Below are 23081 nucleotides of genomic sequence, written 5' to 3'. Positions count from 1 at the left end.
TTAACTCTACACTTTCAACATGGGATAAAGTAGGATGGAAACCTACATGTGCCCTCACAAAACAATGCAAGGTAAAGCTTTTGCAAAAATAGAAACCAAATTTCATTCTTTAATTTAAGGCAAAATATATTGATGCTTACTTCCAAAAAGAATTGACGCTATACCAACACCTATCATTTTGACAAAGTAAAAAACATGAAAAAGCCCCCTGTTTGAAGTGGCCAAATCCACTTTTATAAATAACTATTAAAATTTCTCTCTTAAATAATGTTAAAGACTTGTTCAAGTCGATTGATTTTTTGTAACTGTAAACATGACATGGACATTTAGGTAGATGGCCAAGGTGCCACAAGGCCTTTATGTAATGGACAATGTAGCTGCCATTAGGACTTGATGTGATAATTACAAAAGATGTCTTCGAAATCCCATTCAAGGTTGTTCATATCTACTTGAAATGTATGTGTAGAAATGAGCATATGTGGCATACAAGGCCAAAGCACAACTTAAGAAACAAGCAAGGAACCAATAAACGTAATCGACGTGGCCATCGTTCAAATCCTTAGGGATCCATCCTAATTGACCACCTTGAGTGGTGATAGTTGTAATAATGATGATGAAGATGGAACTCAAGTAGTTGCCAGAGCCCAAGAAGAGTGTGCTTAAGGAGGTGCTAATCGTGCGCATGCCATCGGAGACCTCATTATAGAAGAAATCAAGGGAACCAGCATATAGAAGGTTGATGGACACACCAGACAAGAAGAATTGAGGAATGAGCCACATGATAGAGATGAGACGCCCCTCGTGGGCAATATGCAGGCGATGGGCCTCCACTAGGGCGGCTATGACCATGGAGGCGATGCTAACAACCATGGCTAAGCCTTGCATGTGGAGGGACGTCACGTAGCCATGGAGTAGGCGAGCACCAAATGCATTGTAGAGGAAGCCCGTAAGTAGGGCTCCTGCTGTGTTTAACAACTGCATGGATGCGGGTGCTATGGTGAGGCCTGTACCCACCCTCTGATCCATCAATGCCGCTTGCTCAATGAAGAGCGTGTTATTCTGAGCACATACAACCTGTGAGCAGGAAGAAAGAAGTTCTTCATTCACGATAAGACAAAGCTGGTATCAAATCACAAAAAGGTAAAGAATATGATCATTGATAAAAGGTCGAAGAACTCGCCTCCACAGACGCGCATGCCAGGCCCACGGGAAGCACTCGCAACAGGCACTTCACCTCCTCCACCTGCGTCACCGTGCACAATCGCCATGGCGATGGACTCTCCGCCTCCTCCTGCTTTCCTCCTTCGCATATCGTCAGCGCTGCAGCTTTGTCCAAATACCTGCCAGCTCGCTTACGTCAAGTCTTTCCTTGCAAATTCAATTCACCCCACTTTGCCTCCTCTCATTGCCCCCCTATCATATGTCGCTGCCCAGCTGGCTACCTTCGTTCAACCGCATCGAAACCTTGTTTCAGTCACCTGAAGGTATAAGTATGCGGAAGTTTCCGACAGCCTGGGATCGCTGAAAGCTTCCCTTTCGCCTCGTGCAATAATCCTGAACCCTTCCGCTTCCGATTCCTTGTGGCCGCCACCACCACCTGAGCCACTCGCACAAGTGGATTGCCTCCTACTCGGTATTGTCGACACTTTCTTGCTGCATAAAGACTCAAGATCAGTCCGGCGGCTGCTTCTCCCGTGCAAAGCCAGAAGCTCAAAACCCAAAGCTCCTTGTTGTCAAGGTAGGTTATGCCCGTGGTTGCAAAGATTTCTGCCACACTAATGATCATGGCTAAAATTGTGAAGAATCGAGTCCTCTGATCATGCGAACGCAACTGATCTGCTCCCAGCGCCGAAAGGTTTGGATAGGTCGATCCACACGCCATTACCATAAGATATAGCGAACAAAACAACCATGTCCGTGAACCCGCACTTGGCGATCCATTGCCTGTCATCAGCATAGCGGCCGAGCTACACAACCCAAAACTCTGCAGTACATAGTGTGCAAAATTATTTTGCTTCATATGCTGATGTAGCTACGAGAACTTGTAGGGATCGATTGTAATCACTTACGAGAACGGAAAGGATCTCGAATACGACGGAACCCCACAAACGTCCCATATAGGCATCGCTTATGAAAGCTCCTATGATAGAAGAAAGGCATAAAGTTCCCGCGAGATAGTTCACGTTATTGGCTGCCGCAGCATTTGTTTCGCTCAACACATCCACGAAGTAAAGTACTAGGTTGCCAACAATGCCGGATAATGCAGAGCAAATGAGCCCATATGCTCCTGTAATGATCACATCCACACTAACTGGTTACAGGTGTCTAGAAGAATTTCAATCACCCGATTCTTTTCAAGGAAGCCAATCATCCATACCAAGAGCACACAAAGAGCATGTCCAGCCGCCAAGCTCATGTCTATTGTCTGCAGGTCGTCCCAGCCAATCCATTGACCTGCCTCTTTCAGCACGTTCGTCGTCATGTAGCAGTGACTCCGAGTAGGGTGGTCGAAGCCCCCGGTTCTCCTCACATTGGTCCACATCCCTCTGAAACATGAAGGCGAACAACAGCCAGAGATTAGGAGAAAGCGCGGTTGTGTAGAAGAACCAACTTTAGGAAGTTTTGGTTCTAAGCGAGATAGCATGTATGCGCCGAAAAGAGGATGAGAGAGCCACGCAGACAGACCATTGTTGTGGGATCCCTAAACTTCAGAACCAATGAGGAATATGATGCAGTTGGAGAGAGGGTCGGTTTGAGAGCCAATCGGGTGGCAGCTGTAGGCAGGCAATGAAATTCCAGCAACTCTTGGAGAGCGGAATCAGCGCCGGATGCAACTGCTGGTGCGACGAATCCTTTCAATGTCAAACAAGGTGGGGAATCGGGACGTTACGTCGCAGCTCGTGGCATTGTTTATATGCACACCGTGTGTTTGATGATTTACCCAATCAAGATGGTATCTCCTGGGAACCATTCATTGCAGGATATGTACAGTATGGACACGTCTTCAATTGCAAGATCGAGGCGTGGTGTCATGGGGTGCAATGATTTCAGGATATCGTGTGGCTACGGTCGCCTAGCTCTTGATCTTCTTATTAAGAAGAAGATCCAGCTTGTCCAAGAGCTCGAGGAAAAGTTGAGAAGGGGACCAGTTGAGTGCATGATATGTTACGACATGGTGAAGAGGGAAGCTGCTATTTGGTGTTGCTGAGGTTGCTACTCCATTTTTGGCCTGCCCTATGGGTAGCCTTAGCAACGGTTCTACTTTTGCAAAGCTAAAAATCCATATTATTGGAAATTTGGAAATTCTTCTTTTTTTGCAATTGGCTTGGTCCATTAGTTATTGCAAGTGGAGGTTTCTTTATTATTGGAGGCTCCATCGTCAAAGTGCTTTAATGCCTAGTCTTTCTTCCTTTGGAGTTGCCCTCACCTATCACCTATTGTTTTCAAACTATGGCCTTTTAGTTGTGGATTTTATGTGGTTTGCGTTGCCTTTGATTAAATGCATGCCACTTGTGAAAACAAGATTGTTTCCTCTAGATATCCTCCACCTTTTTAACGTGTGTGTGTGTGTGTGTGTGTCTCTCTCTCTCTCTCTCTCTCTCTCATGGCTTTCAATTCATCATCTCCACCCTCTATCGCTATATGGATCTCGGGCAGACCTTATGAATGATTTATTATCATTCACCTTATTCATATTGCTTGCGTCAGGAAATGGGCAAGAGCACCAATTTCTATACATGTATCTCTTTCTGCTTTGAGCCAGATGACAGCAGGAAATTGGAGGTGTCCTGGTTGCCAGTGTTCCACAGTTTGTAAGTGCTGATCAGATTAGATATAGATGCTATTGTGGGCAAGTTTTAGAGCCTTAGGTTATATCACACCCCATTCTTGTGGGGGGGCTTGCAAGAAACCATTGAACTCAGGAAGGAACATCCATTGCCAACACATTTGCACTATGAAGTGCTGCCCTGGGTACCCTTGCCTTCCTCGTAACGCCTTGGTTGGCCCCCAGTTCTTTTCATTTGGAAAGACTAGTCATACACATCAGTGCTCTGAGCTGTGGGAAGCCTTGTGGCCATCAGCTGCATTGTGGGAGACATTATTGTGCAAAGATCTACCATGAAGGTCCTTGTGGGGTCTGTGATGCAATATTGCCAGTGAAGTGCTTCTTTGGCGGGAAAACAGAGGCAAGGACGTGTGCTAATATGAGTTTACAAGGGAACCTCCACTGGGACAAATGTGTGTTTTCTTGTGACAACGAACAAGCTTCAATGTGAAGGACACTTGTGTAGTAAAAGATGTCATGCCGGACAATGTTGAGGTTGTGAATCAACACCAGGAAAGGTCCAGACATGCCCATGTGGTAAGCAACCCATTTAAGAGTTATTGGGAGTTGGAAGAGCTATGGAAGACACAGGTGTATCAACAAGTGATGTCGGTTGGCTAATGATGTGACAATGGTGGCCTTCTGGGAGACGATGATCCTCATCTTTGCACACTTGTATGTGGTTAAATACTGAGGTGTGGGCAACACACTTGCCAAGAATTATGTCACAATGGTCACTGGCCATAAAAGTTGTGCTGAAGTTTCACTACTCCCACGAATTTCAAATTTTCACACCTCCCGCCCATCAAATCTTGGAAGATTAAGTATCTACAACCTACCCTTGCCCTGCAAATGCCTTGCAACCCGCATGCACCTCGATGTGGCCTTGCGTAGACTTTGGTTTGCCATTGTCTTCTTTCGAGTAAGTTGTCTTCTATTCTTTCTCATTATTGTGCCAGTGCACATTCATGACATCGAAAAAATTTCTGTGGCAAGAACGCAGGTCCACACAAAATTCAAATATTCACTCAGAAGCGCATCGCGTCGTGGCCCCAAAATGGCCTTGAAAATAGTTTCGCGATTGGCTAGACCCAAGAAAATGTTGAGACCATCATGTGTTTCTTTAAAAGAAACAATTCTGCAAGGTTATCTCTAATTATTACTGATTTAGCAACATCCTCATCATCATCAAAGGCTGTAGAACTTGGACTTGGATGTGTTGGCCTGGCTAAGAAAGTAGCTTCTATAGCCATAGCACATGATTCCTACATGATTGAAGTTCATCCAATTGTGCATCTGTAACGGCAACCTTGATTGCGACCATCTGTGTGGGTTCATCTGCTCCTTACTTTCTTCTTTTACTACCCAACTTTGCAGCATGTAGTAGAACCTTGGCCTCCTCTATCCAATGAAGGATCTCCCACTTCATTTTTGACAAGAAGCATATTATGCAAGGCACAATAGGTTGCAATTGTGAGTATGTTCGTGTTCAAATATGCTTCCATGCATTTCAATAAAATTCAAAACCTTGCGTTTAAGCTTCCAAAAGCCTGCTCAACGCATATTTGAGTGGCGCTAAAGGCATACTTGAAAGCTCATTGTGTAGCAATATGTTGACCATGGGATCTCTTGTACGGGAACATCAACCATGGTTTGGGCTTAGTTTGGGGGGATTGAAGGCTGTATCTCCTGATAGCCAATATCCCTCGCGAGCTATTTGGCCTTCCATCCCCCTATGCCTAATCTTGGGTAAAGCAAGTGCCTTTGCATCATGAATATTGCCACACATACCCACATCAATCTCAAGGAATTGTTGGTCCACATCTACAGCTACCATCAAGATTATGGAGTAGAATGACTTGTAGTTATAGAATTCATTGCCACCCAACAAAGGTTTTACAATAGGAATGTGGCTTCCATCCACGGAGGCTATCACTCGAGGGAATCCATGCAAATCCTCAAATTTCTTTCAAATTTTCTTAGCCTGTTCACCATATGGCCATGTGATATACACCTCCATCCAATATTGGGTTATGATATGAAGTCCCTCTTATATGATCCTTGCCACTATACTTTGATCACAAAATAAGTTGGAGCTTATGGACAATTGGCTATCCCCATGGGTAAGACGCCATAGAGAAATGGCAACCCTATGTCATAAAGAGATGACTCTTTTATTTGGTCCCAAGTCAGTTACCTCAAATCCATAGGGTCGGAAGATAGTAGAACATAACCACTCAAAGGGAGCCCTAGAACATCGATATTGTGACCAAAAGTCTTTAGCTTCATAGAATGGGTATACATTACACTCCCATGAATCTATATGGTGAAGCAGCAAATCATGAACCCACACACTTTTCATAGCAACATCATTTACTATAGTTGACATGAGCGTTGCCATGGTTCCAAAAAAATTCATTCTTTCATTTGGTACCATATGCCTTCTCTTGAGATATAAAAGCATAAGCAATAAAAAAATGACAATCTTCAAGTATTTCTTGTCCACTCTAGATGTGCTAAGTTTGCAAATTCTTTGTTCCTCTAAAAGTAATGTTGGTATTCACCAATTGCATGATTGCTTAACTTGCCATTCAAACTCTGCATGTCTACTATTATCTATTGCTCTTTCTACTATGTTGAGCATGACATGTTAGATATAATTAATGCCCCATCCTCTTGATAACCATCAATGGTCCAAGGTGCTCAAGTTGTAAGGCCCCCATATGAGGAGAAGCCATGTGTGAGCCCGGGACACTGGATGGATCCTGACTTGCATGTCAGATGAGGTCTATCAATAAGACCGTTGATGGTAGAAAGGTGATTGTGTGGGAGCCCCTTATTCTTGCTAGGACCTGGGGGCCAGCTGGCCCCCCTAGTGGGGGTTTGGGGGCGGGAGCCGTCGAGGCGACGGTATAGGAAATATTCCTTGAATATTCCATGGATGACTAGTTGGTTCCACTGACTACGTTGATCCAACTACCACCCTCATAGCTATAAAGAGGCGACCTCCCAAGTTCATTGTATCAGATCAGTTCAGATGAGATCAGATCTTCCAGCTAGTAGCTCTTCACCTAGTATCTGTCTAGATCACCATCTAAGCTCCACTATGAGAGTGCACGAGTGGACGGAGCCATCATTTATACTACATCAGTATTGAAGGAAAATTTTGTTCCTCTCCAGTTTGCTGTGTACTCTATTCTTTGTTCAGTTTCTGTTTCGCTGCGCCATATAATTTAACATGACACATCTATTGCATGATTGCATAACCTGCCATATTAACTCTACATGTCTCCTATTATCTGTTGCTCTTTATTATGCTCATTGATTCATTTTCTCGCAAATAGTCCTAGCCTCTTGTCTCAAGGGGTGCACTAGTAAGAAATTGTAAGTATCACATACATTCAAGGGGCATTAAGAAAAACCTTTAGTAAAATTTTCCCCCAAATAAAACTTACCCCTCTTTACTTATGAACTAAGTGCTTTTTGTCTAAAGTTATATTAAAAATCCCCTCTTGTTATTGCAATCTTGTTAAATTTTTCCAAAAGGTTGATTTTAAATACTCCTCCTTGTGAATGCACGTGGTATCATAAAAGTTTTTAAGGTGAACCCCTCGAGACTCTTGTTTAATCCAGAGTACATCAACTCAGCTTTCAAATGAAGTCAAGCAACCCCAGTCATTGGAAGAGTTGATAGGGAGTACAAAGCTACTAATCATTGTATTGATTAAATCTTGGTAGCAAGCTCTTTTCTGGTAAGTCTGTCACACCCTCAGTTTCTTTCCAAATCTACCACAATGACAATGCGTATTGTCCCATATTTCAAGCAACCAATTTGGGTACTTCCTTCCTTCATCAACCACTCTTGTGTTCCCAATGCAAGTGAGATGCAAGAAGACTTGTTGTTGGGGATGCCAATGCAAGCAAGCTTGTTGTTGGGAACGGTGCATGCATTTGTTGCAAGAGATAGGAGACATCCCCAAAGCAAAGATATATCCTTGCATTCACAATTTCAAGGAAGGAAAGTGTCCTTGTGGGACCAATTGTTGATGACTGTGCATCTACATTATATCTTCTTATTGGGGTTATCTGTCAATGTGCTAGGATGCCATGTTTGTGTTGGGTTTTTGTGACACTTTCTTGTAAGATAAACGTTGATGTCCCTTTGACCATCGCAAAGTGGTGTGTGGATGAATCCAATCACCTTTGTTCGGGTGTCAGCTAATCAGTATCAATAGGCTAGAGTTCCTTCCTCAAGGGTAGCCATTGTCACAAAATTGATTGCACTCACATGACTATAGATGCGATTTTAAAGAGCATTATTGAATTTGATCCTCTGATCCTTTAATTCCCTCACAATGTTCTGCAAGCCTCCACCCAATCTAAGAAGCCTGATGGTTGAATGTTGCAATTCTTAGTAGTGTTTCCTGATAGAAGCTCCTTTGATTGAATGCCAACTCTTTGGTTGAGAAAGCTTCATTCCTGCATGAGGTCTGCAGGCCTCCCACTCAATCTCAAGGCTCTGACCGTGTTTCACATCATGAGCCCATAGCAGAGTTGCCTACTATAAGCTCCTTGTATCAATTGAAGTCTCTGTAGCTGTACTATTGTGTTTCCTTGATGAGATTTATAGGCCTCCCACACAATTTGAATTGTGTGGCTATTTCAAATTGTGTTTCCTTATTACGAGTGTTTCTTGATCTAAGCTCCTTGGATCGATAGGAGATTCTTTGATTGGATGATTGTACCTCGGGGGGGCCACTAAGTATAAATTCTCTATACCACGTGCATTCAAGGCCTATTTCTAAAATCCCTTATCTGTAAATTTTTCATTAATAAAATGTACCCCTTTTCTATACAAAATTGTAAAATTTTTCCAAAACTATTTTAAATAGTCCCTTATGTATATTTGTTTCTGTTGGATGCTAAGGAACCAGGGTTGCTATAGCCAGTGATAAATATGGGCTTCACGGGCTTGCTCTTATATAGCCACTAGTCGTAGTCAGTTAGACCCAATTGGGAGACTGACCTAGTTGGCCCAAAATGGCCGACTGGAGGTCGGTCCCGAAATAGGCCACTGACCATACGTTAGAACTGTGGCGCAGAATAGAGCAACTCACTTACAGAGTCCGTTCGACCCAAAGCCATCCGAGATCATCTGGAGCTCCAAACGGGCCCCGCAACTTGAGAGTGGGCTACCCCGAGAAATGCTCTGTCTACCCTCAGTGTGGTCAGTCATGGGATGCCTTCCTGCACTTGCATGTAGCCTAGTTGGCAGTGTGCCAACTCTATCTGAAGCCGTCTAGCCATCATGCCACACATGGCCCCCATCTGGTGTCCAAACTAGGACCTACCAGATAACCTAGCTACTCAAATGCCTTATCCTCATATGGGGGCTTACAAGTAGAGCTAGCTGGTTCTCGTGTAGTTACATGAGAGTGGAGCATTGATATCTAACACCGCCCCTTAATGTCCACCCCTAAGTGAACTACTTTTCGGTCCAATGCCGAGCCAATGCCTAGTCGATGAAGATGCCTCTGCAGCAAGTCTCTTCCAAGAGCCTTCGTGAAGATGTCCGCATCATTCTCTATAGTCGGACAGTACACCAAGTCGACCTCTCCATCCATGATGAGCTCGCGTACAAAGTGATATTGAATCTCAATGTGTTTTGTGCGAGCGTGGAACACAGGGTTCTTTGCAATTGCCATGCAACTCTGATTGTCACATGATAATTGCATAGGTTTGTTCTGCACTGCACGCATGTCCCCTAAAATCCTCCTCAACCACGCTGCCTCACAAGAAGCAAAACATGCTGATTTTTACTCAGCCTCAGTAGAAGAAAGAGCAACTGTAGGTTGCTTCTTGCTGACCCATGACACAGCTCCGGATCCAAGTGAGAAACAGTAACCTGTCACTGATCTCTTGCTGTCCATGTCTCCTGCCCAATCTGAGTCATAGAACCAGTCAAGATGTTGCCCTTGGTATAGGTGATGCCATAATCAAGTGTGCCTTTGATGTATTTTAGCACCCGCATCCCTACCCTCCAATGGTTCTCCCGGGGCTTATTGGAAAACCTGCTTAATACACCAGTCGCAAAACTGATGCCTGGCTGCGTGTTGCACAAGTAAATCAAACCGCCCATAAGCCTTCTGTACTTTCCTTTGCCACGAGTGGTGATGAATCCTCGTTTGAGAGCTTCACATCAACCTCCATAGGGGTGCCAACTGTCTTGCACTCAGCCATGCCAAATGCCTTCAGTATCTCTCCAGCATACTTCAACTGTGAGATGATCTATTTTGGCTCTTGCCAAACTTCCATCCCCAAATAGAAATGCATCTGTCCGAGGTCTGTCATTTCAAACTCTCTTCCTAGCAACTGCTTTGTCTGTGAGATATTTTCTTCATGGTTCCCTATTATGACAAGGTCGTCCACGTAAAGGACCACCATCATACACCTGCCTCCTTCTCTGTAGATATACAAATTTGCATTAGATGGGCTCCTCCTAAACCTGTTTTGCAAAAAGTAGGCATCAATCTGCTGGTACCATGCTCGTGGGGCCTGTTTCAGCCCATAAAGTGCCTTCTTTAGTTTACAGACTTTACCTTCTGAACTGAGGCTTCTGAACTGAGGATCACAAAACCTGGTGGTTGTTCCACGTATATCTCCTCCTTGAGATCTCCATTCAAAAAGGCAGATTTTACATCCATCTGAAACACGAGCCAACTTTCCTGTGCTGCTAAAGCCAAAATACTGTGAATTGTGGTTAGTTGAGCTATGGGAGCAAAAGTATCCTGATAATCAAAACCATGTATCTGTGCGAATACTTTTGCCACAAGCCGAGCCTTGTACTTATCCAATGTACCGTCGGACTTGTACTTGGTCTTGTACACCCACTTGGTGCCCATTACCTTGCGTTTTGGTGGTCGATCCACAAGGTCCCAATTGTTGTTCTTCATTATGGAGCCATACTTCGACTGCAAGCCTTCATCCACCTATCATCACCCTGTGCTTCTTCAAGACACTTGGGTTCTTCAGCACAGATCACCTCTGTCATCAAAGCATAGTTGACCAAGTGTTTCTGCGCCCTTCTTCGCTCCTCTAATCTCTTGGACCGGTGCTGTGCGGATGGTTCCTCCTCAATAGCTGGAGGTTCTCTCCCATCCAAAAGCTGCTTTACCCACTTTGGGAATGGCCATTGCTGTTGTGGTTCTATAAGCTCTTCTTTCTCTTCTTTATCTTGAATCCTCCCAAGCACTGTTGGGGGAGTTCGGTCTGCTATTGGTGGTTGTATCGGATGGATATCTTGGTCTTGGTTGTCTGGGAAGGAAGCATCCTCCTCCAATTGATGCGGCTGTTCTAAGAAGACTACATCGCAACTTACTATTACCTTCTTGGTAATAGGATTATAGAGATGGTAACCCTTTACCTCTTCACTATAGCCCAAGAGAATACACTTCCAGCTCTTTGGTTCCCATTTGGTCCTATTAGCATCAGGGACATGCACAAAACAGTCACATCCAAAAACTCTGAAATGTGTAGCTGAAGGTTTCTTACCAAAAAAGGTTGGCGCTCTGCTACATTTTGCTGTGATGTATGTGGTGGGGGTTTCTGCCTCTTGATCCTGTGACTTTTGCAGTAACTTTCAAATTCACTTGATATGAACTCTCCACCTCTGTCTGATCTCAACTTCTTCAGCTTCCTCCCTATTTTTTTCTCGACCATTACATGCCATTCTTTGAACTTACTAAAAGCCTCATCTTTAGTCTTCAGGAAGTATATCCATATCCTTCTATTGTAGTCATCGATCAGCGTCATGAAGTAGTAGGAACCACCGAAAGCTTCCATCTCCATATTTTTGCAAAGGTCCGCGTGAATGAGCTCTAGAGGAGCCTTTGCCCTACTGGCCTTATTAGGAAAGGGCTGCCAATGCTGCTTGCCCATCATGTAAGCTTCACATACATCAGGCAGATCTATAATTTCTGGTAGGTCTGCAATCATTCCTCTTTTATGCATCTCCTTTAAAGAACTAAGGTTTAGATGACCAAACCTTTCATGCCACAGCTTAGTGTTGCTCACATCGGCTCGAGCACTGAAAGCTGAGAGTTTGTAGATGTTGTTGCACCGTGTACCTCCATTTGACTTGAGAGCAATCGTACCTTTTTCTTTTGCTAGACATTTTGCATCGTTGCCAATTGCTACCAGGATGTCATTCCCTACCGGATGTAGAGAGATATATAAATCCTTCTGATTGGTCATGTGGCGTGATGCACCACTGTCAATAATCCAAGGTTCATCTATAGGTACATGAACTGCCTCCATGAAAATCTTCTCAATTGCTATGAACAGCTCTAGTGGTACTTCCTGTGCACTGTTGCTGGACTCTTTCTTTACTCCATTCTTCTCATCTGCAATCTTCTTCTGGCACTCATTCTGCTTGTTCCCTGCCTTGTTGCAATAGAAGCACTTGATCTTCTTCTTTCTTTTTTTATCATCAGAAGAAGATGGGTTACCAGAGTCCTTACCCTTACCTTTCTTTGATCCAGCCGAGAAAGCCGAATCTTCTCCTATCCTCGTCTTTTGACGCATCTCCTCCTCCAGAAGCATAGCACTGAAATCCTCAAAGTTGAGGGGCGGATTTTTGTTCTGCATATTCAGCACCATAACAAGACCGTCATACTTTGGTGGGAGAATTTGTATGCACCTTCGTGCTAGATTCTCGCTGGTGATGGTGATGCCAATCGCAGTCATCTGGTCGCGTAGATTCTTCACCATGGTGATGAACTTCTCTGCCGTTTGAGACTCAGACAGTTTCTCATTCGTGAGTTGAGTCTCTAGATTATGAATCCACGTCTGATTCATGGTCTCATATTGATTTTTCAAGACCGTCCATGCCTCCTCCGCTGTGGTGACATGTTGAATTAATGCCATGATAGAATCACTTACACTGCACATCTGCATTTCTTCTTGTCCACACAAGAATATGATCTATAGTTGGTACTATCTGTTGTCCTGCATTGGCTGGATCCGATCTCGCAACCGACTTCATGTCCACCCCAGTAGCAGTATCCCAAAGCTCGTATGCGCTTAGGATGGTCTTCATCTTGAACTTCTAGAGTGAATTGTTAGTGCCGTCCAACTTTCCACTTTCGCCGAACGGTGGGATTTGCAGTCTTGCAGGTTGGGCCATCTCTCACAATCTGCTCGCAAACAAAAACACACCACCAAATCTTCTTGCTAGAGCCCAAGCTCTGATACCATGTAAGAAAACAATACAACGTCCATGCTCAACAGATAACAGGATCTTGTATGCAAGAGATAAAAGCAAATAGTATGGAGAATCCAAATTTGATTACTGTAAAATTGATACAATAGATGGCGTTGCCTCCCAACCGTTTGCTCTTGTGTGAGAAGCTTTGATGGCATGCTGGAAACAGTAGAGGACAGAGGTTGGATGCTAAGGAATTAGGGTTGTTGTAGCTAGTGATAAATATGGGCTTCATGAGCTTGCTCTTATATAGCCACCAGTCGTAGTCGGTTAGACCCAATTTGGAGACCGACCCAGTCGGCCCAAAATGGCCGACTGGAGGTCAGTCCCGACCACCGACCACACATTAGAACTATGGGGCAAAATAGAGCAACTAACCTACAGTCTCTGTTCAGCCTCTGTTCAGCCCCAGAGCCCCATCCGAGATCATTTGGGGCTCCAAATGAGCCCCACAACCCTAGAGTAGGCTGCCCTGCGAAATGCTCCATCTACCCTTAGTGCGGTGAGTCATGGGATGCCTTCCCACACTTGCATGTAGCCTAGTTGGTAGTGTGCCAACTCTATCTGAAGTGGTCCAGCCATCAGGCCACACATGGCCCCCATCTAGTGTCCAAACCAGGACCTACTGGATAACCTAGCTACTCAAATGCCTTCTGCTGATATGGGGGGCTTACAAGTAGAGTTAGCTGGTTCCCACGTAGCTAGACGAGAGTGGAGTTTTGATATCTAATAAAACCTACCTCCCGTTTGGGTCCAAAATGACTCCCTGGCATGAAAGGCATACTTTGCTCTCTGATCCAGGAATGAGTGCTACTGCTGAGCCCTTGCTGCAACAATGTGCTCCTGAACCCAAGCATCTATAAGCCCCTTATGCTCTTTTCTCTGAAGAGTAGCCAGTTGCTAGCGGAGACCTATCTCTTGCCTAAGGATGTCACCTCTCCTAGGTCGAGCAACTGAGTGAAAAAAGTTGCTAATATCTGAGAGGGCTGGTACTACATTTGATAGGGAAAGCAACCCATCGTGCATGTGAGATACCCAAGTATGCAACATGTTGAGAGTTCATGCTCAACATCATGTGATCATGTGTGCATAGCACCATCACGTGATCATATGTGCATAGCACTAACCTTATAGAGTGCTGTAAAGGAAAGGTTTAGATCCCCTAACACTAACCCTAAATGGGTTTGTATATATTCTATTTTTTCAACTAAATCTAGTGTACAGTTAGTCATTTGTGGTGTGCTCTCTAGCTATGCCCTCTCTCCTCATCTCCACTCTTCTCCTCTCCTCTCTTCATATTTTGTCATGGTATCAGAGCATGGTTCTACCTTCCGCTGAGGCATTGTGATTCTTGAGAGTGTGAGAGAGATTGTGAGATTGAGAGTTCTCGAGTGTTCTTGTGAGAGTTCTCTTTTGTGAGAGAAAAAATTATGTCCATTGATAGAAAATTTCCATCATTTGTTTCCGTTCTATCATTGAGAGATTGTGAGAGTTCTTTGAGAGAATTCCCATTGAATTCTACTCACTCCGTCATTGAGAGTTTTGTGGTTGTGAGAGAGAGAGTCTCATCTCTTTGCCAATTGAGAGAGAAAAGATCTCAGCTCTTACAAGAGCTTGAGTGAGAGAGAGATTGTGAGGATTCCATTGTGAGAGGTTTGGTTGAGAGAGGTTCACTCTGAGAGATTGTGTGAAAGAGAGAGGTTTGGAGATATCTGTGAGAAAGAGTTCTTGGACTCCCTCAACGACTGCATATGTGAGGCGCATCAGCCCCTGCGTGCTCGCCAAGTCTCCAAGGCTCCGACCTTGACTACATGCCTACAACGAATAAGGATCTCTATGCATAGCCTTCTTAGTGAGGGCTCATCCACGACGGCCTGATTCTCCATAGCGAGGGCTCATCCATGACGGCTTGCTTCTCCAAGCTTTGACCCGCTGGCTCACGGGCTCACCGACAACACTTCAAAACTGCCCATGCAAGCCACCTCTCCAACCATTTACGTACAAAGCTGCACCTCCTCAATGACCTCTACATTCGCGGCTCTCTGCTCTAGGCGGCTGCAGTGCTCAAACCAAAGCAAGCAAAACTCCAATGCGCTCTACATATCTAGCGTGACTCAATAGCCAAAGGCTCCAAAGCCTTTGCCGACCTCCTGCATCTGCCATCAACAACCTCGCCAATCGATCCATGGTGTGCCTCTCGTTGCAAGCACACAGGCAGCTGTGCCAATGCCAACTTTCTTGCAACGACTATGAGCTTGCCTCTAGCCCTTGCCTCTAGCCCTTCAACTAGCAACAACTTGACCAACAATCCGCTCAGCCGAACGGAAGCTCCAGCACTCCTTCAACACCACAACGATGATCGTCTATAGCTCATGGCCCCTTCTACTCCAGTGCTCACAGTTCTTTAGCAACGCCTCAGCATTGTTAGCTCCAACGAAGAACGAGATAGAATCTTTAAAGATTTTGGCTCTCCATTGAGCGACACGTGGCACAAGCCACTCACCCTATCACAAGGGTCACCACACAGAGGTGTGGTCAATCAACTGACATGTGGATCTTATCCACAAAACCACACTTGTAACCATGGTAAGGTTCATTGAAGATAGGGTTGGTCAATGCAACCTGAGGTCAAGTTAACTCTGGGTCAAATTTGGGTCACCACGTGGTGAACATTCTGACACGTGGCACCATGCCACATAAGCAATCGAGTCAGCTGCCACATCACACTGGACCTCTACAGGCACACACAGTGCTCCATAGTCACTTCATGTGACCACTCCTGCCACCTCAGCATAGGGCTTCACTGGCGCACCTCTTTCTAGGCACAATGCCACATCATCACTGCATGTGACCCATAGTGACACATCATCATTCAGCACATTTGCACTCCTTTTGTCCCTCCACCTAGATCAAGTCATATCTCTTGATCCAGGAAGAATTTGAGGGCGCTCCAAAAAGGAAAGTCGCTCGGTTTTTTGTGCTCTACATGCTCATCACATCACATGCAGAATTTGGTGCAAGTTACACTCACATTTGAGCCTCGCCAACAAAACCACTTCCTTCATGCACATTTGCCTCTACATCGATGCATCTGACCCAACACTTAAAAAGAACAAAAGAAAAGGAATTATTTGCTATTCTTTCATCAATCAATGGTTGGTTTAGATCTAGATCAGAGTAGACTAGATCGCCATAGAGGGGATGCTTTGAATTTCCCCAAGTTACCAATCTAAGCCATGCCGAAAATTCCCGACTAGTACCTACTCGGAGTCAGTCCATATGCTCACATACTATTTCACATCATTACATTACTTGAAACCTTATGTTCATCAATTCGGTGAGCAGACTTCAGAGTTCAAAGGCATTGCAAATTGTTTCAGTGGTAGATAGCATTTGATTTCACACACACATGCCACCATTGTAAAGCCTATTCGGCTATCTCATGGCATTGTGCACATCATTTTAGCCTTATAAAGCCTCTTGGCTATTCCCGGCATCATTGCCACAAGCCTTGTAATACAGATCAGATTTTATATATTGCAGTTCGATCTTCACTGACAGTTCAGAGATTTCACTTGGCATAGTCAATGTATTTGCAGTTGATTCATACAAAATTTTTCACGACACTTTTGAGTACATTTCTTGCACCATGTCTATGACTAGCAACCTCAATCTGGAGGCATCTGCTAAGTTAGACAACTCCAATTATGGTACATGGAAATACCGAATGGATACCATTCTTGTACTTCATGACAAACGGGAGTATGTCAATGGGTCTACACCTAGACCATTGGATGGTCCAACCACAAATAGCTCTATTCCATCTGTTGTCATAGCACCAGCAATGGGATCTACAATGGCATCTACAGCTACACAAATAGTTTTTGCACTAGTAGTAGATCCTACCATTGCCCGAGCTCAAGCAGAATGGGATAAGAAAGACAAGTATGCCTATCACCTGATCAAGCAAAGTGTGCAAGATGTCATGCTAGGACAACTCAACACAGTGAAGACATCAAAAGAAGCATGGGATATGTTCGTAGCTCTCTACGAGTCCAAGAACACATCTAAGATTCTCACCCTGAGAAACCAAATCAACCAGAGTTTTTGCAATAGCAGTGAAGCCAGTCATGCTTATGTTCTCCGCATAAAAGACTACAACAATCAACTTGCAGCAGTAGGAGAGACTATGAACCCTGCAGAAATGGTTCAAGTAATACTGAATGGACTAGGAGAGGGATACGAGAATCTAGTCCAGAGTATTGCTATCCAACGGCAAATTCCAACACTGGAAGAACTTCAATCAGTTCTACTTGGTGAAGAACTCAAGAATCAGGCCATTCAAGCACGTAAAGGTCATTCTAATGATTAGGCATTCACAGCTTCAGATAGAAGTAGAGGCAGAGGAAAAGGCAGAGGTAGATCATATAAAAAAAGTGGTCATCATCAGCAACAAATCAACATCAGAATCAACATCAGCATCAGCATCGTCCTCAACAACATCAAAATTAGCAAAGAGGAAATCATTCCAATCGAGAAAGATTTCAAGGACGAGGGAATGCATCCACCAACATGTCAAACATTCAGTGCAACTACTGTCACAAGTTTGGACACTATGAAAGAGATTGCCGCAAGAAGCAATACGACCAAGGCGGTTAATCCAGCAGTAATTGAGGAAATTCCCGAGGCAGAGGAAATCATCATGGTGGACATTCTAGTCACAGTCATTTTGCAAATGAACATGGAAATATGTTTGTTGCAAGCGAGGAATTGCATCAGACTGATACAGTGTACCTAGACAGTGTACCTAGACACTAATTTCAATAGTGACCCCCCCGAGGTAGCTAGGAATGGAGGAAGAAAGAGCAGAGGGGGATGAGCAGCTACTGCTGTAGGAGGTGCTATAGCTAGGAGTGGAGAGAGAATGAGCAGCTGCTACAGGAGGTGCTGGAGAGGAAGAAACACAGTGGACCAGAGCAAGAGGGGGCAGAGACGATGCCAAATGCATTCCCACATTTAAAAAATGGAGGGAGAATGGAGCTGGACAAGAGAAGAGGAGGGGGCAGGCCTTTAACAAGCTGAGACAGGGGTAAAATTCGCCAAGAAGGGCCCATCGCCTCTTGAATGACTTGTAGGTTTGTTTGGGGGAGGTGCATATGGGAGAAGGGTCAAGCATGGGTTGAGGTGGGGGGACGGTTTGAGTGGTCCTGGTGTAAGAGGAGAAGCCAATAGGGGTTGTTGGCAGGTCTGCCCACCCTCCACCTCAACATGGCATTGCCCCACAAAAAGGAGTACTCCCATTGGTACACCTCAAATACCTCACTAATCCTTGAAATTAGGAAACACTAAGTGGGGGCCCTTTGGAGACCCCAATTCTCCCCTAATGCCTATCTCATGTGCCCCTACAAGGCACATAAACACAGCTTTCATTGGCTTACCAATGCCCATAGCTGCATCTTCTCCTCACTTACTGATCTCTTAGCCTCAGGGCTCAAAGAGCTAAAAAAACATCATCTCCGTAGAGGGAGAAAAATGACATTCCACTTATAAAAACTTTCTCAATGTATCCACAAACATGCTTTGGGGCTTTGATTCTAACTTACAATTCCTTGTTAACTTATCCCTTGAAATTCACTCCTTATATTCTGCCGACATAGCAAACTGCTAGGAAGCCATTCCCCACTTTGGCCCTTTTAGCCTTATGGAATCCCTCACCTATTTTTGCAAACTTGCTTCAAAAGTAGGCTACAAAGGCTTCTCTCTCAATTTTGGTAGTTTCCACCTCACGAAAAGGGCTGATGTTAAAACTCTCCTTAGCTTTGATACATTTCTAAGGTACAACCACATTCTTCTTGATTCAAGTGTTATCCAAGCTAGCCCTCTCTACTAGACCCAATCTAAAGGCATCCCTATGGGCTTCTCTTGTTCACCCCTTTGGTGCCACTTGTATCTCACTTCTTTCAAGTTCAAATTCATAAAGAAGTTAGCACGTCTTGGCTTTCCAACTTTCTCTCTCTCTTTCTCCTTACCTTTAGGTATGTCGATGACATCCTTTTCATCAATAATCCCCTCATCACCAATTTCCTCGACCCCTCTAGACCTCTTAATGAGGATGACCCCTTTACCATCTACCCTCTTCACATCGTCTCCCTCAAATGCAGCTTAACCTCCTCCTTTATCAACACCAACCAAAATCTCATTGGACTCTCTTGCACCTTTTTAAACACTCACATCTCCCTTTCCCCCCCTTTTCTTGGAGATTTTTCTTCCACATTTGTTTGGAAGAAAAAAACCCTCAATTTTCCCACCATCTCCCTTATTTGCTACCATAGCGATCGACCTTTTTCATCATCTTACAAAGCATGCCTAACCTTTTTCTCACTGTCCTTTACTCATGTTCTAACGAATTTGATGTCTTCTTTCATTTATCGTTACTTATTAACATTTGCAAGGACAACAGCATCCTTCTCCATAGAATCAATAAAATTATCCACAACTACATTGCCTCAAACTCATTTCCACATCTTCAACTTAATTTACACACACTTCTTTCCCTTTTTGGGTAGACAGTATGTCATCACACTCGGTGATGACCTACTGTCTCACCTTGTGTGATGTACTCTGCTCGGGTACACACACACACTTCCTATTAATTTCTTCCATAACATTTACTTTACTTTTTCCCCTCCCCCCCCCCTTTTCCTTACATTTACACTCTCTGCCCTTTCCCTCTCATCACACTCCCTATTTCCCCTACTTCCCTAAAATTCCCCCTAATTTTCCTAACCCCTATTAATCTTTCCTTATTTTCCCACCTTTCCTTTTTTCAAAATTCCCCCTCCATCCCTACCCTCCCGAACTCCCCCTCCCCCCCCCCCTACATCTACACTCTCAAGCCTTTCTCTCTCTTTTACACTCCCTAATTTCCCTTTTGATAAATTTCCCCTATTTTCCTATATTCCTTATTTTCCTATCTTCTCTATTCTCTAATTACCCTATTTTTCTATTTTTCATTCTTTCCTTTTCCCTAATCTCCCTAATTTCCTATCTATTTAAAAAAAGGCCTTTCTATTAATTCTTCCTACTTTTCTATTCCCCTATATCACCTTTTTCCTGTTTTTATTTCCCTATATAATTTTTTTTTAAAAACTTTAATTGTCTTCTTCAATTTTTTAAATTAAGATTTTTTAACTTTTCTAAACACCCCCTATATTCCTAACCCCCCTTTCAATTTTCCCCTATTTTCCTAAAACCTTTTAATTTCCTATTGTTCCTATTTCTCTAATTAAATTTTTTCCTTTTTTCTATTTCCTTTTTCCTATTTTCCCATTTCCTAAATCTCCCTATTTTCCTAATTTCCCTATACTTTTTCTTTTTTTCAATGTTCCCCTAAAATTTCCCATAACTTTTAACTAAGCCTAAAAGAAACTAGCCCTATTTATCCTATATCTCTTAAACTAGGCCTAATAGGAACTTTTTAACTACACATAAAATTAACTAATGCCCCCCTCTATCCTTATTTCCCACCATGTGCACTCTACCTCCCTTCACTCTCTTTGCTTTATGTGCCTATCATCTCACTTTTTGTGCCTCTTCCACTTCTCTACAGTGGTCTCTATGCCTTGCTTTGTGCGCTTCCACTCCCCCTACCACCTAGACCTCTCACCTCCCTGACTCTCCCTACCTGACCATCGCTTCTATCTATTTAAAGCCTCACATCACTCTCCACTCATCTCACTTACTGTACTTGCACAACCCCCCTTGCTATGCATTTGCTCCTACTCTCTGCACCCGTAATAGCGCTGTTGCACACAGCCTACACCTCATCTTTGGTTGTGCTACCTCCACCTTTTGTGGGCTCTGGATACAACCTGTTGCTCCGATGCCCTCCTTAATCTCCAACCAGATCTCTCTAACCGTCAACCTCCCTACCACCTACTCTTTTCCTCTGTCTGTCGATCGACGTTGCTAGCACGACCACATCCTCTCTGTTCACGCCATCCTTCCACCTCCAATACACATGATGATGCTTTTCCACCATGGACTCTGAGGTTCTTTTTCACTCCTTTCTTTTTTTACTTCCTCTTGTTTTGTTTTACCCCCCCCCCCCCTTTTTTGGTTTTCTTATGTCATTAAACCCCCCCTTCCCTCTCTATCCTTTCCCCTAATCCCCCGAATGCTTTCTTCTATTCCTTCAAATCCTCGTCGACTTCAAATTTCCCCCCTTTTGCTCGTTTTCCTTTTTATAATTACATATAATGGCCTCCCTTTAAACTCCCAATTGCCCCTTCTTTTCTCCTTACTGAGTTCTTTTCTCTTTCTTTCCATGCTTTTACTATTCCTCATTGACATCAAACCCCCCTTCTCATTTCCCTTCTCTTTAATTACATGTCCCCTTCCTTTTATATACCTTTAACTCACAATTCCCCCTTCTTGTCTCTTTACTAATTTCTTTTCTCTTTCTTTCGCTTTTTTATTTATCACATCCCCCCCACCCCTCTGCCCCCCTCTCTCTATTTTTGCTTCAAACCCCTCAAAAAAACTCCTTACCTTGCTCTTCTCTTCCTCTTGCCATCTCTTTGCACCTTATTTTCAATTTATTTGGTAGTCTATCTCCATACCTTTTCCATTACTTAATATTGCAAAAACATTTTTAGTTTTCATGTGCCCCATCTGCTCTTCAGCTTTATCTCCTCTAAATAATCTCTCCAAAAATTTCTTTTCTCTCCCTATTTTCTTCTTGTTCATAACTATCATTTTTTCATTTAACGTAGTCCTTTGGTTATACATACTTCTACTTCTTCACCCCCTTAATTCTCTTAACATAATTCTACACAACCCTATTGATCACACCATACAATTTTTGCCTTAAAAATATTTTTAAACTAGCTTGTAAGTCAATGGTTAAGCATTTATCTTTATTGTGACTCTGATAATAAGGGAGGGTGTTTATGACACCTATCTTCCCAACTAAGGTTCGACTGGTTCTCACCATGTTTGTCTTGTTGGATGGTGGTAGGTATGCAGACTCCCCTCTTCAATAAATGTTATGCTGCCAACGACTTTTCAAAGCATCACTACTCGCTTTCTCTCTTTTGAAAAATCTGTTCTTCCTTTAATGATGTCAATTCCTTTTTTGTGGATATTTATTGCAGAGTATTTCTATTAAAACATTTCTCTTTTTTCACTCCAAATTTTGTCTACTTTTCACTCTATGAAAGGCCCGTGGGATTCACAGGGGGAAACTTATGATATCACGTGAGTGTACAATAGGGGGTTTTTTTGAAATGAGGCATAAGCTTATACATTAGGGGTGGGGGCCCTTTTTTTTCCCCCAATATTGAATTTAAGCTAGGGGGACCATGTCATATTTAAGAAGGGGGGACATAATATAGGTTACCTTGGGTAACTAGTCCAAACAAGTTTGATTTTGTGTATGGTTTTAAATAGTCATAGGGAAAGTAACCTAAATTTGCTTATTGTGTAATCTAAATGCTTGAGAGAGAATGTAGATTTAAGGAAAGGGGGGGACATAATGGAATTTTGGTGGTATCTTATAAGCTTAAATATGGGTGTTTTATCATCCTACATGGATCTTAAATAGGGGGTTTTCTTGAAGTACATGCACGCAGGTGACGTCCCCCTTTAATGAAGAGTGAATCCCCCGGGATGAAAGGGGTGTTGTTAATGTCTACTACTACCCCGATCACAACTTTTTTAGTGATTTCATGCATATTCATGACCTTCCTCGAGTGATGACATATAATAGTATTCCCTTTCTTTAATATTGAGGGAAGCTTGGCCAAAGTCCTCCCACATTCATCATGCTAATTTAACTCAATGACATAGCTCTTATTTCTTCCCCCCACCTCTAGGTGCAGCCACTACATGAATAATCAATAGATTAATGACTCATATAGGTGTTAAGTCAACCACTACATGAAAATAATATGATATGATTTATTCAAATTCTATTCCCAATTCCAAATCTAT

General features: G+C 43.5%; 1 protein-coding gene across 1 annotated transcript in view; it reads right to left on the bottom strand.

Annotated features, from left to right (window-relative positions):
- Window positions 1-209: 209 nt before the first annotated feature.
- Window positions 210-23081, bottom strand: part of LOC147905331 (protein NRT1/ PTR FAMILY 7.3-like) — a 71636-nt gene continuing 48764 nt past the window's right edge. The window contains exons 2-7 of the mRNA XM_087378952.1: window positions 2686-2852; window positions 2378-2546; window positions 2070-2287; window positions 1479-1984; window positions 1181-1340; window positions 210-1074 (exon numbers count right to left, since the gene is read on the bottom strand). Of these exons, the coding sequence (XP_087235078.1) occupies window positions 430-1074; window positions 1181-1340; window positions 1479-1984; window positions 2070-2287; window positions 2378-2546; window positions 2686-2852 (1865 nt within the window). The 3' untranslated portion in view covers window positions 210-429. The remainder of the gene's footprint in view (window positions 1075-1180; window positions 1341-1478; window positions 1985-2069; window positions 2288-2377; window positions 2547-2685; window positions 2853-23081) is intronic.

This window comes from Dipteris shenzhenensis, chromosome 1 (genome assembly GCF_047967505.1).
Source record: "Dipteris shenzhenensis isolate YYH24624 ecotype China chromosome 1, Dip_SZ_1.0, whole genome shotgun sequence".
Classification (NCBI taxonomy): Eukaryota; Viridiplantae; Streptophyta; class Polypodiopsida; order Gleicheniales; family Dipteridaceae; genus Dipteris; species Dipteris shenzhenensis.
The sequence above is the reverse complement of the archived record's forward strand: the minus strand, read 5'-3'. Positions and strand labels throughout refer to the sequence as shown.